The 17,297-nt window shown below is 45.4% G+C and overlaps 1 protein-coding gene across 1 annotated transcript in view; it reads left to right on the forward strand.

Annotated features, from left to right (window-relative positions):
- The window catches only part of SEC63 (SEC63 protein translocation regulator), a 611,233-nt gene that overhangs the window by 85,915 nt on the left and 508,021 nt on the right, over positions 1 to 17,297 (forward strand). Inside the window, exons 2-3 of the mRNA XM_086926685.1 lie at positions 8,812 to 8,911; positions 10,099 to 10,213. Of these exons, the coding sequence (XP_086782811.1) occupies positions 8,812 to 8,911; positions 10,099 to 10,213 (215 nt within the window). The remainder of the gene's footprint in view (positions 1 to 8,811; positions 8,912 to 10,098; positions 10,214 to 17,297) is intronic.

Below are 17,297 nucleotides of genomic sequence, written 5' to 3' on the forward strand. Positions count from 1 at the left end.
AACAAAACACAGCACAGCACAGCATAACACAACACAACACAACACATCATAGCATAACACAACATAGCATAGGAGAGCAAAACTAAACATAGCATAGTATAACAAAATAAAGCAAAGGATAGCAAAATACAACAACACATAGCATAACAAAGCATTGCAAAACAAATCAAAGCATATCATAACAAAGTAAAGCATAGGATAGCAAAACAGCAACACATATCATAAAAAAGCATTGCAAAGCAGAGCATAGCATAACAAAACACAACAAAACATAGCATAGCATAACAAAACTTAGCTTAGCAGAGCATAACCAAGCATTGCATAACCAAGCATTGCATAACCAAGCATTGCATAACCAAGCATTGCATAACCAAGCATTGCATAACCAAGCATTGCATAACCAAGCATTGCATAACCAAGCATTGCATAACCAAGCATTGCATAACCAAGCATTGCATAACAAAGCATAGCATAACAAAGCATAGCATAACAAAACATAGCATAGCAAAACATAGCATAGCATAATAAAACACAACAAAACATAGCATAGCATAACAAAGCATAGCATAGCAAAACACAACACAACAAAACATAGCATAACAAAGCACAGCATAATAAAACACAACAAAACATAGCATAGCATAACAAAGCATAGCATAGCATAATAAAACACAACAAAACATAGCATAACAAAACATAGCATAGCATAACAAAACAAAGCATAGGATAGCAACATACAACACATAGTATAACAAACGAAAGCATTGCAAAGCAGAGCAAAACATAGCATAGCATAACAAAACACAACAAAACATAGCATAGCATAACAAAACAAAGCTTAGCATTGCATAACCAAGCATTGCATAACCAAGCATTGCATAACCAAGCATAGCATAACAAAACATAGCATAGCAAAACAAAGCATAGCATAATAAAACACAACAAAACATAGCATAACAAAACATAGCATAACAAAACATAGCATAACAAAACAAAGCATAGGATAGCAAAATACAACGCATAACAAAAAGCATTGCAAAGCAGAGCAAAACATAGCATAGCATAACAAAACACAACAAAACATAGCATAGCAAAACACAACAAAGCACAGCATAACAAAACAAAGCATGGGAGAGCAAAACACAACAACACATACCATAACAAAACAAAGCATTACAAAGCAGAGCAAAACATAACATATCGTAACAAAACACAACAAAACATAGCATAGCATAACAAAACAAAGCTTAGCTTAGCATAGCATAGCATAACAAAGCATAGCATAACAAAGCATAGCATAACAAAGCATAGCATAACAAAGCATAGCGTAATAAAATACAACAAAACATAGCATAGCATAACAAGCATAGCAAAACACAACAAAACATAGCATAGCATAACAAAACAAAGCTTAGCTTAGCAGAGCATACCAAAGCAAAGCATACCAAAGCAGAGCATACCAAAGCATAGCATACCAAAGCATAGCATACCAAAGCATAGCATACCAAAGCATAGCATACCAAAGCATAGCATAATAAAACATAGCATAATAAAACACAACAAAGCATAGCATAGCAAAACAAAGCTTAGCTTAGCAGAGCATAACAAAGCATAGCATAACAAAGCATAGCATAGCATATCAAAACATAGCATAGCAAAACAAAGCATAGCATAGCAAAACAACAAAACATAGCATAGCATAACAAAACACAACACAACACAGCATAGCATAGTATAACGAAATAAAGCAAAGGATACCAAACACAACAACACATAGCATAACAAAAGATCGCAAAACACATCATAGCATAACAAAATAAAGCATAGGATAGCAAAATACAACAACACATAGCATAACAAAACAAAGCATTGCAAAGCAGAGCAAAACATAGCATAGCAAAACACAACAAAACATAGCATAGCATAACAAAACACCACACTACACATCATAGCGTAGCATAACACAACATAGCATAGGAGAGCAAAACTAAACATAGCATAGTATAACAAAATAAAGCAAAGGTTAGCAAAATACAACACATAGCATAACAAAACATAGCAAAACACATCAAAGCATAGTATAACAAAATAAAGCATAGGATAGCAAAACACAACAACACATAGCATAACAAAACATAGCAAAACACATCAAAGCATAGTATAACAAAATCAAGCATAGGATAGCAAAACACAACAACACATAGCATAACAAAACAAAGCATTGCAAAGCAGAGCAGATCATAGCATAGCATAACAAAACCCAACACAACACAACACAACAAAACATAGCATAACAAAACAAAGCTTAGCATAGCATAGCATAACAAAGCATAACAAAACATAGCATAGCAAATCAAAGCATAGCATAATAAAACACAACAAAACCTAGCATAGCATAACACAACCCAACACAGCATAGCATAGCAGAACAAAACAAAACACAACATAGCATAGCATAACAAAACAAAGCATAGGAGAGCAAAACTAAACCTAGCATAGCATAACAAAATAAAGCATAGGATAGCAAAACACAACAACACATAGCATAACAAAACATAGCAAAACACATAAACATAGCATAGCTTAACAAAACATATAATAGCATAGCAAAACATAGCATACCAAACACAACAAAACAGAGCATGGCATAACAAAACATAGCATAGCCAAACAAAGCATAGCATAATAAAACACAACAAAGCATAGCATAACCAAGCATAGCATAGCATAACCAAGCATAGCATAGCAAAACATAGCATAGCATAACAAAACATAGCATAGCATAGCATAACAAAACACAGCATAGCATAACAAATCCAAGCATAGGATAGCAAAAAAAAACATAGCATACAGCATCACTCCGCACCACCACAGCATCACTCAGGGGCACCACAACATCACTATATGATACCACAGCATCACTGAACGCCACAGCATCACTCGTTCGCCATCACATCACTCCGCGCCACCACAGCATCAATCTGTGCAACCATTTAACAACACCTGGTTCAAATATGTTCTCTCAATGTTTCAAGATTTATTACAAATGTAATTAAAGATGTTAATATTTCACTTCTGTTCTTGGATTTTCGTCACAATAAAATACACTGAACATAATCTTCATAAACGTTATTTACAAAACTTTAAGCTATTGCCATTATAAATTACAATAACCTTTATTGAAGTATTAATTATTGAAAACAAATTAAAAGCCATCGTTATTTGTAATATCAATACATGTAAGTCACGTAAATACAACACATATTGCATTACAAATGCTATAGGTGTCACATTTGCGAAAGTTATAACTATTGGCATTGTAAATGACAAAGCTATTTCGTTACTTTAAAAAACAAAACATAAATAAAAAAATTGTCATTTACAATACCAATAGCTCAAACTTTGCTAATGCGAGACCTATTGCATTGCAAATGCTTGTTTACTCATTTGATTTTACCATATGAATTGATGCATATCTGGTATAAAATGATCATTCGACAGTGCAGCTCATTTGATGGCTCCTGGTGTTAGCTGTTTTAAGACCACCAGAAAACCCGATATATCACTGCGACCAGAAAGGCCTGACGAATGTAACATTATACTACTTTTGTAAATCGCCCAAGCTCCCAAAAATTACAGATAAAAACTGTCACCTATTCCTTCAGTTTTTTTTATTTAATCAATTACTTTCAGAACTATTATCAATCTCTGAATGGCCCCTTGCTGAATTCCAAATCGGTTTACATTTCAGAAAGGCATAGCTTTCTGGATTCACCCCTGGGGTTCACATCTGTTTTAATCACAAGTGGCAATTGGGTAAACCACAAAAAGAGGAAAAAGTGACTAGTACTTAAAAAAAAAAAAAAACAAGCATTTTCAATGCAATGGTTTCGCCTTTGGAAAAGTTTGAGCTATTGGCATTGTTAATGACCAAATTTTTATTTATGTGTTGGTTTTGAAAACAAATAAATGGCATTGTCACTTACATTGTTATTAGCGTAATCTTTGCAGTCTCTTTAACTCTATAGCACTCCCTAGTTACTCTACACTCCCTAGCACTGTGCACTCCCTAGCACTCCCTAGCTTCCCGTGTCACTCCGCACCTCTTAGCATTGTGCACTCCCTAGCACTCTCTAGTCATTTCCTAGCAGTCCTTAGTCACTCTCTAGTACTCTGCACTCCCTAGTACTCTGCACTCCCTAGTACTCTGCACTCCCTAGTACTCTGCACTCCCTAGTACTCTGCACTCCCTAGTACTCTGCACTCCCTAGTACTCTGCACTCCCTAGTACTCTGCACTCCCTAGTACTCTGCACTCCCTAGTACTCTGCACTCCCTAGTACTCTGCACTCCCTAGTACTCTGCACTCCCTAGTACTCTGCACTCCCTAGTCACTCTGCACTCCCTAGTCACTCTGCACTCCCTAGTCACTCTGCACTCCCTAGTCACTCTGCACTCCCTAGTCACTCTGCACTCCCTAGTCACTCTGCACTCTCTAGTCACTCTGCACTCTCTAGTCACTCTGCACTCTCTAGTCACTCTGCACTCTCTAGTCACTCTGCACTCTCTAGTCACTCTGCACTCTCTAGTCACTCTGCACTCTCTAGTCACTCTGCACTCTCTAGTCACTCTGCACTCTCTAGTCACTCTGCACTCTCTAGTCACTCTGCACTCTCTAGTCACTCTGCACTCTCTAGTCACTCTGCACTCTCTAGTCACTCTGCACTCTCTAGTCACTCTGCACTCTCTAGTCACTCTGCACTCTCTAGTCACTCTGCACTTCCTAGTCACTCTGCACTTCCTAGTCACTCTGCACTTCCTAGTCACTCTGCACTTCCTAGTCACTCTGCACTTCCTAGTCACTCTGCACTTCCTAGTCACTATGCACTTCCTAGTCACTATGCACTTCCTAGTCACACATGCACTTAGAGCTACACACACTCCCCCAGAGCCACACACCCCTCCCAGTGCTACACACACCTCCCCCCAGAGCCACACACACCTCCCCCCAGAGCCACACACACCTCCCCCCAGAGCCACACACACCTCCCCCCAGAGCCACACACACCTCCCCCCAGAGCCACACACACCTCCCCCCAGAGCCACACACACCTCCCCCCAGAGCCACACACACCTCCCCCCAGAGCCACACACACCTCCCCCCAGAGCCACACACACCTCCCCCCAGAGCCACACACACCTCCCCCCAGAGCCACACACACCTCCCCCCAGAGCCACACACACCTCCCCCCAGAGCCACACACACCTCCCCCCAGAGCCACACACACCTCCCCCCAGAGCCACACACACCTCCCCCCAGAGCCACATACACACCACCCTAGAGCTACACACACACCATCCTAGAGCCACATACACATACACACTTTGAGCTACACATATATCTCTAGCACTCCCTAGCACCCTGCACTCCCTAGCACTCCATAGCACTCTTCACTCCCTAGCACTCTGCAGTCACTCTGCACTCCCTAGCACGCTGCACTCCCTAGCACGCTGCACTCCCTAGCACGCTGCACTCCCTAGCACGCTGCACTCCCTAGCACTCTGCACTCCCTAGCACGCTGCACTCCCTAGCACGCTGCACTCCCTAGCACGCTGCACTCCCTAGCACGCTGCACTCCCTAGCACGCTGCAGTCCCTAGCACGCTGCAGTCCCTAGCACGCTGCAGTCCCTAGCACGCTGCAGTCCCTAGCACGCTGCAGTCCCTAGCACGCTGCAGTCCCTAGCACGCTGCACTCCCTAGCACTCTGCACTCCCCAGCACTCTGCACTCCCTAGCACATACTCATCAAAAAACCTCCAGGGTGCAGCCACCTTCGGGTCGTGGCGTCAGTCCCAGGTGTATGTGTGCACACTCCTTGCCTCCCACTGTCCCACACTACAATCACACACAGATCCGACTAGCGTCGTGCTTATGTGTGAAGAGTACCCCCCCCCCCCCCCCCCCCCCCACACACACACACACACACACTCAATCACGGCCCTGTGCGCAGCCCCCTTCATTACGCTCTGTCACAAACTGGTGCCTGTGAGGTAAGAGGCCTTGCTTTGACGACCTGACACGCAACCCCGTGTGTGTAACCGCCTCCGAAATGCAGGGTCAAGCTTTGCTGCTCCACACCCAGCCCCCGCAGCCCCGCCCACCACAAGCGTCTGTGGGCACCTATGTCGTTGGAGGCGCAGCCCGGAGTTCTCGTGTGACCTTGGTGTGTCACACCTGTTTGCCATGCTAGTTATCCATGTGTTTCAATCATGTGGCGCCTTGGGTAAAGGGAACATGTCTGAAAGACGTGGGATCCCAGCAGGTAAAAACTCATTGGTGAGTAAAAGTGTCCACTGCGTGGGGTGCGCAGATGAGTCCATGGCGCACATCCGTGGGGCCTCAGCACTGCACGGCCTCGGACTATCAATGAACACAAACTGGCATCTCCCACCCTGTTTAAAGGTATCTGCGCGTGACCTACATCCAACCCCCGCAGAGCCGCGCTCAATTAGCTGCACGCTCACACACCCCGCATTTTCGTTGGTATTTCGGAGAGTGTTTGTACTGACAGCCAATTAATCCTGCTCCCCCCGGCAACAAGTTGTGTTCTGCGATGTGTAGGACATGAAACGGCCCAGCCTGCGGCGCCCGCCATCAATATTTCAGGCTGTGGGGAGCGCACCTCGTCCCACAGAGGAGTGGTGCCTGGGGCCCTTTACGTCGACTTCTCGCAGCCTCTGCAGGCGCCATCCGCCCGGAGCCGGCCTCTCCCGAAGCCTGTCTGCAGGGGGCAGTAGTAGGGTTCGGGTGGCGCAGTCCATATCCGGTAAGTGGCCGTACTGATTGCTGCGTGCCAGGGAGCACACCTCCACGCGACTGGCGGCGCCTTGGCAATCGGATTAACAGCTCTCAAATAGTCAGAGAGAGCTTTGTCTGCCATCTGCTGGGCTCTTCGCCGCTCATTGCATCTTTACACTACTTACACTACAACCACAGGCTGCGCTGCTCGCACTGCAGCCCACAGACATTCTACTTGCCTAAAGGAAGTTGTTTTGATGCCACAACACACATGCTGTGTTCTCACTTGCATTATAGCTCGCAGATGTGCTACTGCAGCTCTATCCACGCGCCACTGTTTACACTACAGCTCACCGGCCTCTTACTTAAAGCTGCAGCTGGATTGTTGCACTACTTACTCAGCCCACATGTTGCAGTACTTGCACTACAACCCCCAAGTTGCACTATTCATGTTATTGCACACATGTCAGGCTGGTCTTTTATCAATGCAATCTGCGAAGTTGCCGTTCTACATTGGCTGTCCAAAGGGTCTGCCTACACCAGACCCCATCCATTGCACGACTTGCCCTTCAGGCCACACGCTTCCCTACTTCCAGTACAACGTTGCGCCATCGCTGTATCTTAGGGTAGGGGGGGTGTCGCTTTGATGAGGGGGTGGAACGCCCCACCGGCCACGCGCGTCGTCCCCTATGAAGACGGCGGAGCACTACCTCGTGCCATCTACGCTCGGGCCGCTTTGGCAAGCTTCCCATAACCTCGGAGAAAACGACCTAAAGCGGCAACCATCAGTGATGTGACTCCTGTTAGGGAAGCGACACACCATCCCTGTGCTCCTCGCTGCACGGCCACCACATGGGACACCACTTCCCTTCCTCGGCCACACCACGTGCACCAAATCCCCACCGCAGAAGGTGGGGCTTGAAACCACGACCTTGATCATGAGTCGATGCCTACACGCAGAGCTACGCGACACAACAAAACAGTGTGAGTAGCCCAGCAGACACGGGCATGAACAAGCGGCCACAAGAGACGACTGAAGCCACGAGCCAAACACGAGCGCATACGCTGAAAAAAAAAACGTGTTAGGACCATACTGTGCAAACAGAAACATTAACACCACGGGCATGTACAGACAACAGCAAAAAACAAACAAAAACGTAAAACCAAAGACAACATGAGACAACCACTTCGGCCAAAGTCTTTTCCAAAATGACGAAAACATCACGGGACCAAAAAAAACAAAACACGCCCACCGCCGAGATGACGCGCACAGAGGGGCGGAGAGGGAAAAAATCGCGGGAACGCCCCCGAATCTGGTCCTGCATTGACGGACAGATCCGGCTTCCAATGGCTAGCCTCCATTTATGGAGCTAGCCAATGGGAGCCGAGGGACGTTCCTATAGCCCATATTGTAAACATTAGATTTCGCCTGCGCGAACTGCTTGCGCAGTAACGCCAGGCGAAACCTAAAAAGGGTAACTGAAATAAAATATATTTGTCATCAAAGTCCATACCTGGAACTTTCTCTTATATAGTTCTTTCACATTTATTTGACCAGCATCCTGGTTGGAAGCAGCCTTACATCACTTTACCAGCGATTAGTGTCCTACAGAACCTCACAGAATGTTTTTTGAGACACAGGAGCCAGATAGGTGGAGCATATTCACACGTTCAAAGCCGGTAGTGGCAACCAACAAGCATTAGAAAAGCAATTTCTTGTTTTATTTAGGATATCTGTTAGAAGCTTTGTTTCTGTATCTAATGTCGTAATATGATTAAAGTGGTAGCACCTTCTGTGTTGTGTAGGCCTACGATTGTCCGGCTATAGGTACGTTTAAGTTGATTTAATTTATTTTGGAATTTAAAAGGAATAAAGACCCAATAAAAGAAGATGTTATAATTAACCCGGGGATGAATATTAGACGTTGTCTCACAAAAATCGGTTTTTTACTTTTCACAACTGAACATTTATGCCTGACTGCTCTTTTAACCAAATGTGTTTTTCCTCTCCAGAGCAAATTAGGTTAAAAAATATCAGAAAAGTGTACGGAAGATGTGTCTGGTACAGATTACGTTTGTTGAAGCCACAGCCCAATGTAATCCCTACGTTAAAGTAAGTTCAGTGTCTTGTGGTTTTTAAGTCTCACATGTTGAATTTGTGTGTGTGTGTGTGTGTTGGTTTGTTTCACTTTGCACATTGTCTGGACCGCTGCTTCTTCCTTAAACTGAAGTTCCTTAACCTAGATTGTATCTTAGATTTAACCCTTTAAGTGCTGCCGTCGGCCAACGGTCGTCACGAGCACTACCTTGCCAGTGCTGCGCACGACCGTTGGCCGACTGGTCCGCATTCGTTATTCGAACGTTCAGCACTGGGCGCTGAACGTTCGACGCTCGGAAGGTGTTAAGGAGGTGTGCATTTTTGTTTGATTACATGTTTTCTTTTATTATCTTCAGATTTTTCCTGTCACTATTAATTTTGATCACGGCTACTTCAAGCTTGTGTCTTGAATGTTTATCTTCATCCAGGCACACTATAGCTAAAGCATTGGCTGGTCTGCCTGAATACACCAGAAGAGCAAAGAAGAATTATTCATGGGGAATATTCACAAACAAGTCTGCTTCATGCTGAAGATTTTCAAACCTGAATGTTGTGTTGACAATGAGGAGGCGTTTGCTGTTTACACTCTTTTTTGAGCATGGGCGAAAGGAGTAGATTATATTGTAAGGAGTTTATACTTGGAAGCCTTCAGGAAATGAATCCTAGATATAGCATCTAGTGTGTGTGGATTATATGTGGGGGAAGCATTTCGAAATTTCAGTGTGAAACGGAATATCTAATTGTAATTGCTCATTAGTAAGAACCAGTAGATGAAAACCCCACTTTTCAGGAGATAAATTAAAATGGGAAACGGAAAGACATTTCTTTGAAAGCTAAGAGACCTGTGCCTATGTTCTTTGTATGTATAGAGATTGACTCCCCAGAAATATGTCGAATTTAACAAATGAGCAAATTACATTAAATGAAAATTATATTTGGCAAGACTTTTATGGTTTCTTATTGGATGGAAAGGTATCAGCTGTACTATATATACTGAAGTAATTCGACCACAGTTATTTGCTCTCCATTTGGTAAATTGACAGCATCGTAATGCAATATATGTCTTAAGCAAAAGTCGTCTTCAAAGATAGGAACTTAGTGTACCATTTTGTTGTAAGGTTTGAATGTTTGGCACTGCATTTACCATCTCATTTGGATGATTTGTATTCCTAATGACATGTTCGTTTTCTGTTTCTCTGCAGAAAAATAGCTCTCATTGCTGGATGGGCTTTATTTTTATTTCTTGCTTATAAAGTCTCCAAAACCGACCGGGAATATCAAGAGTACAATCCTTATGAAGTATTAGGCTTAGACCCGGTATGTAAAGTCTTCTTCTTTTTTTTTTTTTTTTTTTTTTTTTTTTTTTTTACATGAATGCCTCTTGGACATGGGTTTAATTTCTTTCTGTTGAGTATTGTAATTGTGTGTTTAAAAAAAAAAAAGTTGCAGTGGGCATAATTTATCAAAATAAACTTTGGAGTGCAAGTAATGTACTTTAAGTCGGTATGCCATCACTAGCAGTTATAGAGCCTGATCCAAACTAAATATTCATGCACTCAATGCTACGCTACTCGCTAGCCGCCCTACTTCCAAACAAACTTGTATTTCACTAAACCAGGAAGTCCATCTCTGGCTGTCCTCCAACATCAACCGGCATCTGCCGCTAAGTTCCAAACGCCCCATTGCCCATCTCCCTCCAGTGCCTTGGTTCACAAATGACCTGAAAACTATGAAATCTAAATGCAAACAGCTAGAAAGATCCTGGAGAAAGACATATACCTTAAACGTCAAACAAACCTATCGTACTGCTCTTAGGCAATACCATCTAGCCTGCAGAAAGACAAAAGCCTCCTATGTTCTGGAGTCCATAAATAGCGCCTCCAACCGGCCGAAAGCCCTATTCTTAACGGTAAAAAAGCTAGCAGGCTCAAACACTTCCCCTACTCCACCGGCACTGGGAGAGAACCAATGCAATGACATTGCAGTTTTCTTCATTTCTAAAGTAGACATGATCTTCAAATCACTTTCTACAGCCCTTTGTAATACACCTCCTGATCCGTCTACTCCTGACACACCTGACTCCCCTTCCCTGACGGCACAAATCTCAGAATGGCCCCAGCTCCAGTAAAACTCGCTCCGCGATTGTATGGCCAAGGTCAACTCAGGCTCTCCCCTTGACCCAATCCCCATCCATACTCTCAGTCAGCTTTCTCCAGACCTACTTCTAGTTATTCAAGATCTCCTTAACTCTTCTTTACGAGAATCCATAGTCCCGGAGGAATGGAAAAGAGCTATGGTGATTCCTCTCTTAAAAAAAACCTGGCGCAGACCCCAAGACTTATTCTAACTACCGCCCCATTTGTCTGTTCCCAATATTTTCAAAAGTTTTGGAAAGACATGTCAATACTCCCCTTACCTCCCATATTGAGGCAACAGGCTTCCTACATCCATCTCAATCTGGGTTCCGTACCCACTTTTCTACAGAAACCACTCTTCTAGTAGTTACTGAGAACTTACGTTCCCGCCTCGATCAGGGTGAAACCTCGGCGCTTATTCTTTTAGACTTAAGCGCCGCATTTGACACGGTTTCGCACCCTGTCCTTTTGAAAGCATTGGAGGCGGCCGGAGTGACTGGACCTGCATTGGCCTGGCTCTCCTCCTATCTCAGTGATCGTTGTTTCCAAGTTTTCTCCTCCGATTCTGCCTTTTCTGTGCGTTTGTCTGTGCATGGGGTGCCCCAGGGGACCTCACTTAGCCCAATGCTATTTAACATCTACGTGAGACCCCTGGCTACCATTGTGGAAGACTCTGGCCTTTCCCTTTACTCATACGCAGACGACACCCAAATCATATTTTCACTCTCCCCTGCCAAAACTTGTGCCCTATCTGCTCTCAAACTGGGGCTCAGCAGAGTTGCTGAATGGATGCGGACCAATCTCCTGAAATTGAACGGTGACAAGACGGAGGTAGTCATCCTAGGCAAACATAAGCACCTCTGGGGCCCCCAACATTGGCCATCAGAAATGGGGCCTCTACCCCTGCCTGTTACACAGGTACGGAACCTTGGCTTTGTCCTAGACTACTCACTATCCATGCGACACCAGGTTGTCAAAGTGGCAGCCACCTGTTTTTCCAGTCTTTGGTGGCTCTGCAAAATCCTCTGGATGCTCCCGGACTCAACAAGGCGTGCGGTAGTCCAGGCTTTAGTCCTCGCGCGTCTGGACTACGGCAACGTACTTTACCTTGGAGTCACCGCGGAGACACAGAGGAAACTCCAGCTTGTTCAAAACTCTGCTGCCCGCCTACTCTGCAAAGCTCACTGGAGATCATCCATCTCCCCCTATCTCAAAGACTACATTGGCTCCGCATTGAAAACAGAATTAAATTTAAGGCCCTCTGCTTTATGCATAAGATCAAGCAGGGGCTAGCCCCTGCGTATCTCCAGTCTATTGTCCAATCATACACTCCCTCCCGCCCTCTTAGATCCTCTTCTCAAGGGAATTTCCTAATTCCACGTTTCAAACTGGCAAGAATTGGCGGACGATCCTTCGCCTGCCTTGCCCCTAAACTGTGGAATGCTCTTCCGGCTCCACTAAAACTTGAGCCTTCCCTGACACAATTTCGAAAAAAGCTCAAAACCCTGCCCTTCACTCAGTGATAACCCTCTGACCTCATGATCACTGCCTTCAGTCTTGCGCCGGGAGACCCCATGTGGGTAGCTTTGCGCACTATAAATTTAAATACAATACAATACAATATTTGGGATAACATCAAAGTAAGCTTATATGCTAAAAAATAGTATGGCTTTCTTCATACTGATACTTTGGCTAGGCATTCACAGTTGAAAGGAGAATTAACTACGCTTACAGATTGTGGAACCCAAGATGGTTATAAACTTTAATTAATTACAGAATACTCCTGATGGATTTGGCCCGATTTAGATCTGTTTGCTGCTGAAGAAAATCTAAAATCCTTACTTGGATCTCCAGATTCACAGAGTTTTAGTGTCTGCAGAATGTTTTTTATTACGTTTGTTACGTTTTTCTTCTGTCTCACTCATTGCCAAGGTGATTTCCGGCATCCAGCAAGGCAAAGCTGATTCTCTTTTCCCCAGGCACCCAGATCGTCGACACCAGTCCATTTCCACTTATGCTTACACACAGACTAAATATCCTCTCCAGGATGTCTGGTTTGATTCTCCACCCTACCATCATTGAACGTCACTGCCTTGCTGCTGAAGAACTTCTATAAAGGCATTTAAGTGTTTATTTGACTGCATGGCTAGCCTAAAGGCATTTCTTAGCTAACTTATGAGGTAAAACTCTCTTCCACAAAATGGCCATATGCCTCCAAGTCTAAGGTTTCCGTTTGTGTGCTAATGAACAGACCCAGAAACCGGCATTGAGGATACGGTATTACTAGCTGAGTTTAAAGTGCATGTGGCTCTTATCTAGAAGGGCTTTTTTTAAACAAAATTGTCAATTTATCAAGGAAGATTTATCTACGTTCCAAATTATTTTATTGGAAATGTATGCCTCTGGTATTTTTTTCATGAGTAAGGGACTTCGGGAAGTTTGTCCACCCTTTAGTAAACCCCTTTAACATGGGAGTTGAACTTTTCTTTCTTTCCAATGTGATTGGCCATCCCTTTGAGCCACGTTTCTGCATTGTGGCCTGGAAGATGTTTATTTTGTGGATAGCACGTCAGCCAGAATATTGAGTGAGCTTCAAACTTTGTTTTTCCTGCCTTGCCCAATATTCCATGGTAATAAGGTCTCTGTTAGGATTACCCCTTCTTTCCTTCCCAAGTTTCTGTTTGATTTTCAGATCTACCAGCCTGTCTCCCTTCTGCCATTTGTTTTCTTCTAATTCCTACGACCTTCTCTCAGAGGGCCTTTCGTACTTTGAATAAAGAAGAAGGCCTTTTGTTACTATTTGTACATGCATTATGCGAAGACAGGCAATACTTTGCGTTGCATATTCAGGTATGCTTGTTCCAAGCAAACTGTTGCTAGATCGGTGGTCCTTCCCATTATAACTTGTATCGAGAAAGGTGACAAGCCCTTTTCGGGTAAATCCAGGATTCTTTTCATAAGTGGAAAGGCATCCACTGGATCAGGAACGTTCATATTGTACGCATTTGCAGGGCCATTAAATTAAGATTACTTAATAGTCTACTAAGCATTATTGATTGGTTTTAGATTTCAGGACAGACCCTCTATTGGGCCTTAATTTCATAACAACTTGTTTAAATCAAGATTGTTTAAGTGTTCCTGGGTATACATTTTTGATGTTGGTGCCTACTCTTTTCTATCCGTTATGAATGCCAGAGGAAATACTTTTAATTTGAACCCCTGACTCACTTACTTCTTACCCTGAGAGAGCACTTCTCTCAAGATTCGCACGGGGTAATTTTCAGATCTGTTAGAGCATTCTAGCTGCAGATTCCTTAACTGAGAATATACCCAGGCGTGAAACAGGATCCAGATTTTTTTTCCAGCAGCACCTCTACGCGCTGGGGGACCGTGCCACACAACCCAGCCCAGACGTCGTCCTCGTACGTGACGTCAGTGAGGTCATATAAGTCCCTCATGATCCAGAGTGAGCTCCTCTGGCCTGTTTTCAGGCCTTTTTTTTACGCTTCACGCCGGGAACAGTGTGCGATGCCTTGGGGCTTCGAATCTTGTAATTCTTGTTTGCGGCAAATGTCTGCGACAGACAAGCATCGTATTTGTATGTGGTGTCTGGGCAAACACCATGACTCCACGGACTGTGAAGCCTGGCAACATCTGAAACCGAAGTCTCGGCGGTAGCGCCGTATGAAGCTTCTCTCAGCACAGCTGTCCCAGTCGGAGTCATCTCGCCCCCCGGCATTGTCGTCTACTGCAGGTCCCTCTACTGTCCGGTTCTGCCGCCAATCGCCCTCTGGGGTCCGAGGCCGTCGTTCTCCACTTGGTAAGTCGATGCGCTTGTCGCCTAGGTCAACAACCTCACCTTCTTCTGCTGTCAGGGGCTCTGGTTCCTCTGAACTTTCCCGGCGTGCGCTCCAGACGGTCGCACCCCTCTATCCGCCCTTTCCGGGTGTGGGGGCGACTTGGGCCAAAATGGAGGCCTATGCTACGGCCTTGCAAGCCTCCCTTATGTCCTCTCCTGTTCCTGGGGCGTCCTTGGGACCTCCGCTTCTTGTGAGGTCTCTGACGGACTCTCCGGCGTGCTCTCCCCCGGCGCCAATTGAGCCCTTGCCTCCCAGGAACGTTGGAGATATGGTGTCGTTAGGGCACGGCCCGGCTGGATCCCCCTCTACGCTCCACGTAGGGTTGTTGGGGCGCGGCCCACCCGGGTCTCCCTCTTCGACCCACGGCGCCTCTGCCACACTGCATAGCCCCGCGGGGCTCCCTGTGGCGCTGCAGGTGGTTGCCCATGCTCAGGGCGCGGCCCGGCTGGGTCCCCCTCTACGCTCCACGTGGGGTTGTTGGGGCGCGGCCCACTCGGGTCTCCCTCTTCGACCCACCGCGCCTCTGCCACACTGCATAGCCCCGCGGGGCTCCCTGTGGCTCTCCCTCTCCCTCTCCCTCCATTGTGTAAGGACCTTTTCTGGTGGTGTTCTCCACTGGCATCTTCAGTTGCCATTGGGTTTTATCATCAGGGGGTTCGGGTTGTTGCACTCCTGTGGGTGCTTCATATACAGATAATCTCTGCTTAGTCTTCTTTTCTGTTATATGGTACCATTGATTCATGGGAAGGTTCGCTTTCCTCTCCAGTTCCCTTCCCTTCAGTCTGCTCTACTGCCTCGGTGTCCTGGTCTCCTCGTGGTCATCCTCTTTAAGGGTCGGTTGTGCTCTGTTTCTTACCTCTGTGTTTAAAATGGAAAGCCAGTCTTCTCCAGTATTAGGGGTGTCTTTAATAGATTCACATGCCTGAATCATTCCCCGTCGTCGGAGTGGGAGCCCACGGTACATAAAAAAGCAGTAGAATATACCATTTGCCTATAACAAATAACAGTATACCCAACCAGGAAGTAAAATAGCCCCAGCTACAGTAAATAAAACTTCCACCTTAGAGACTATCCAGGTCATTATGTATAGACCAAACTGCAGCCAATCAGGTCACAGCTCCCACCAGAATGCTCTCCCCAGAGACCCAGGCTCTCAGATTTTTTACCGCACGTCGTGTGATAGGGAGTCCCTCTGAGCTCTGCTCAGTTCTTTCTCTACTTGTAAAGTATTCCTTTTTTTTACAATGTCTACTTCAAAGTCCCTGTTCAGGACCTGTGACTCTTGCGGAAAAGCGAGGCTGTTTAAGGAAGAGCCACACACTCGCTGCATCTACTGTTTGTACCCTGACCATCAGGCTAAGGAGTGTAAGATCTGTCGCAAATTTCCTCCTAAGACCCTCAGGGACAGAGAGGGTCGCCTGCTGCTGTGGCTTCAGCGGATAAAGGATAAAGATGCGCCACTTTCTGAGGTAGGAAGTTTTGCCTCAGAGTCTTCTAAAGGGTCAAAGAAGAGGAGGGCTGAGAGTGCTGTGCCTACTCCTAAGGCTAAGGTAGCGAAGCAGACCCAGATCGCTTCAGATGCTGGTGAGCCTTCTACTTCTAAGAGTAAAAAATCCTCAGAGAAGTCTGTGAAGCTTCCAGACTCAAAAAGGACAGAGTCTTTAGTGTCTCCTCAGAGACCTGTGACTAAGGCACCAACAGCTCTGCCAAATTCCAGTCAGGCTGCCTCTGCTATGACTTCTATGACTTTCTCCTCACCTAAAACGTCTATGGTGATGTCCTCAGCCTCCTCTCCAACGTATGTTCATGTCCAAATTCGTCCCATCTCATCCACGAAGATTGTCACACCTCTCGTCGACGATCAGACGTCGACGAAAATGAAACAATCGTCGAAGAAACCCTAGTCGTCGTCGACGGCTTTTCCGTCGACGAAGAAGACCGTGCCGACGTAGACGTCATCGTCGACGGTCCCTTCGACGACGAAAAAGATCCCGTCGACGGACGCGTCGACGAAAGCGTCGTCGACGAAGATGAAAATTGTCCCGTCGACGATGAAGATAGCTCCGTCGACAGTTCCCTCGTCGACGACGAAATCCACCACGTCGACGAAAATAACACCGCCTCTGAAGTCGACGGAACTGTTGTCTTCAACGACGAAGACGACGTCACAAGGCTCGGATTTACCACTATTACAAGATAATCCACCCACACCAAAGCTGTCGTCTTGTACAGACCTGCAAGTATGGTCAGCAAAAAGCACTGCCATACCCCTACCATCTCCAGCCACAACTGCAGCTCTATTGCAGAAACGGTCATCTCAATCCACATCTTTGTCGCCACTCCAAATGCCTGACAGGCTCTTAGATTCAGAGGAAGAATCTGGTGATGACATGTTTCAAGCGGCTG

The sequence above is a fragment of the Lissotriton vulgaris genome, chromosome 6, assembly GCF_964263255.1.
Source record: "Lissotriton vulgaris chromosome 6, aLisVul1.2, whole genome shotgun sequence".
In the NCBI taxonomy this organism is placed as follows: Eukaryota; Metazoa; Chordata; class Amphibia; order Caudata; family Salamandridae; genus Lissotriton; species Lissotriton vulgaris.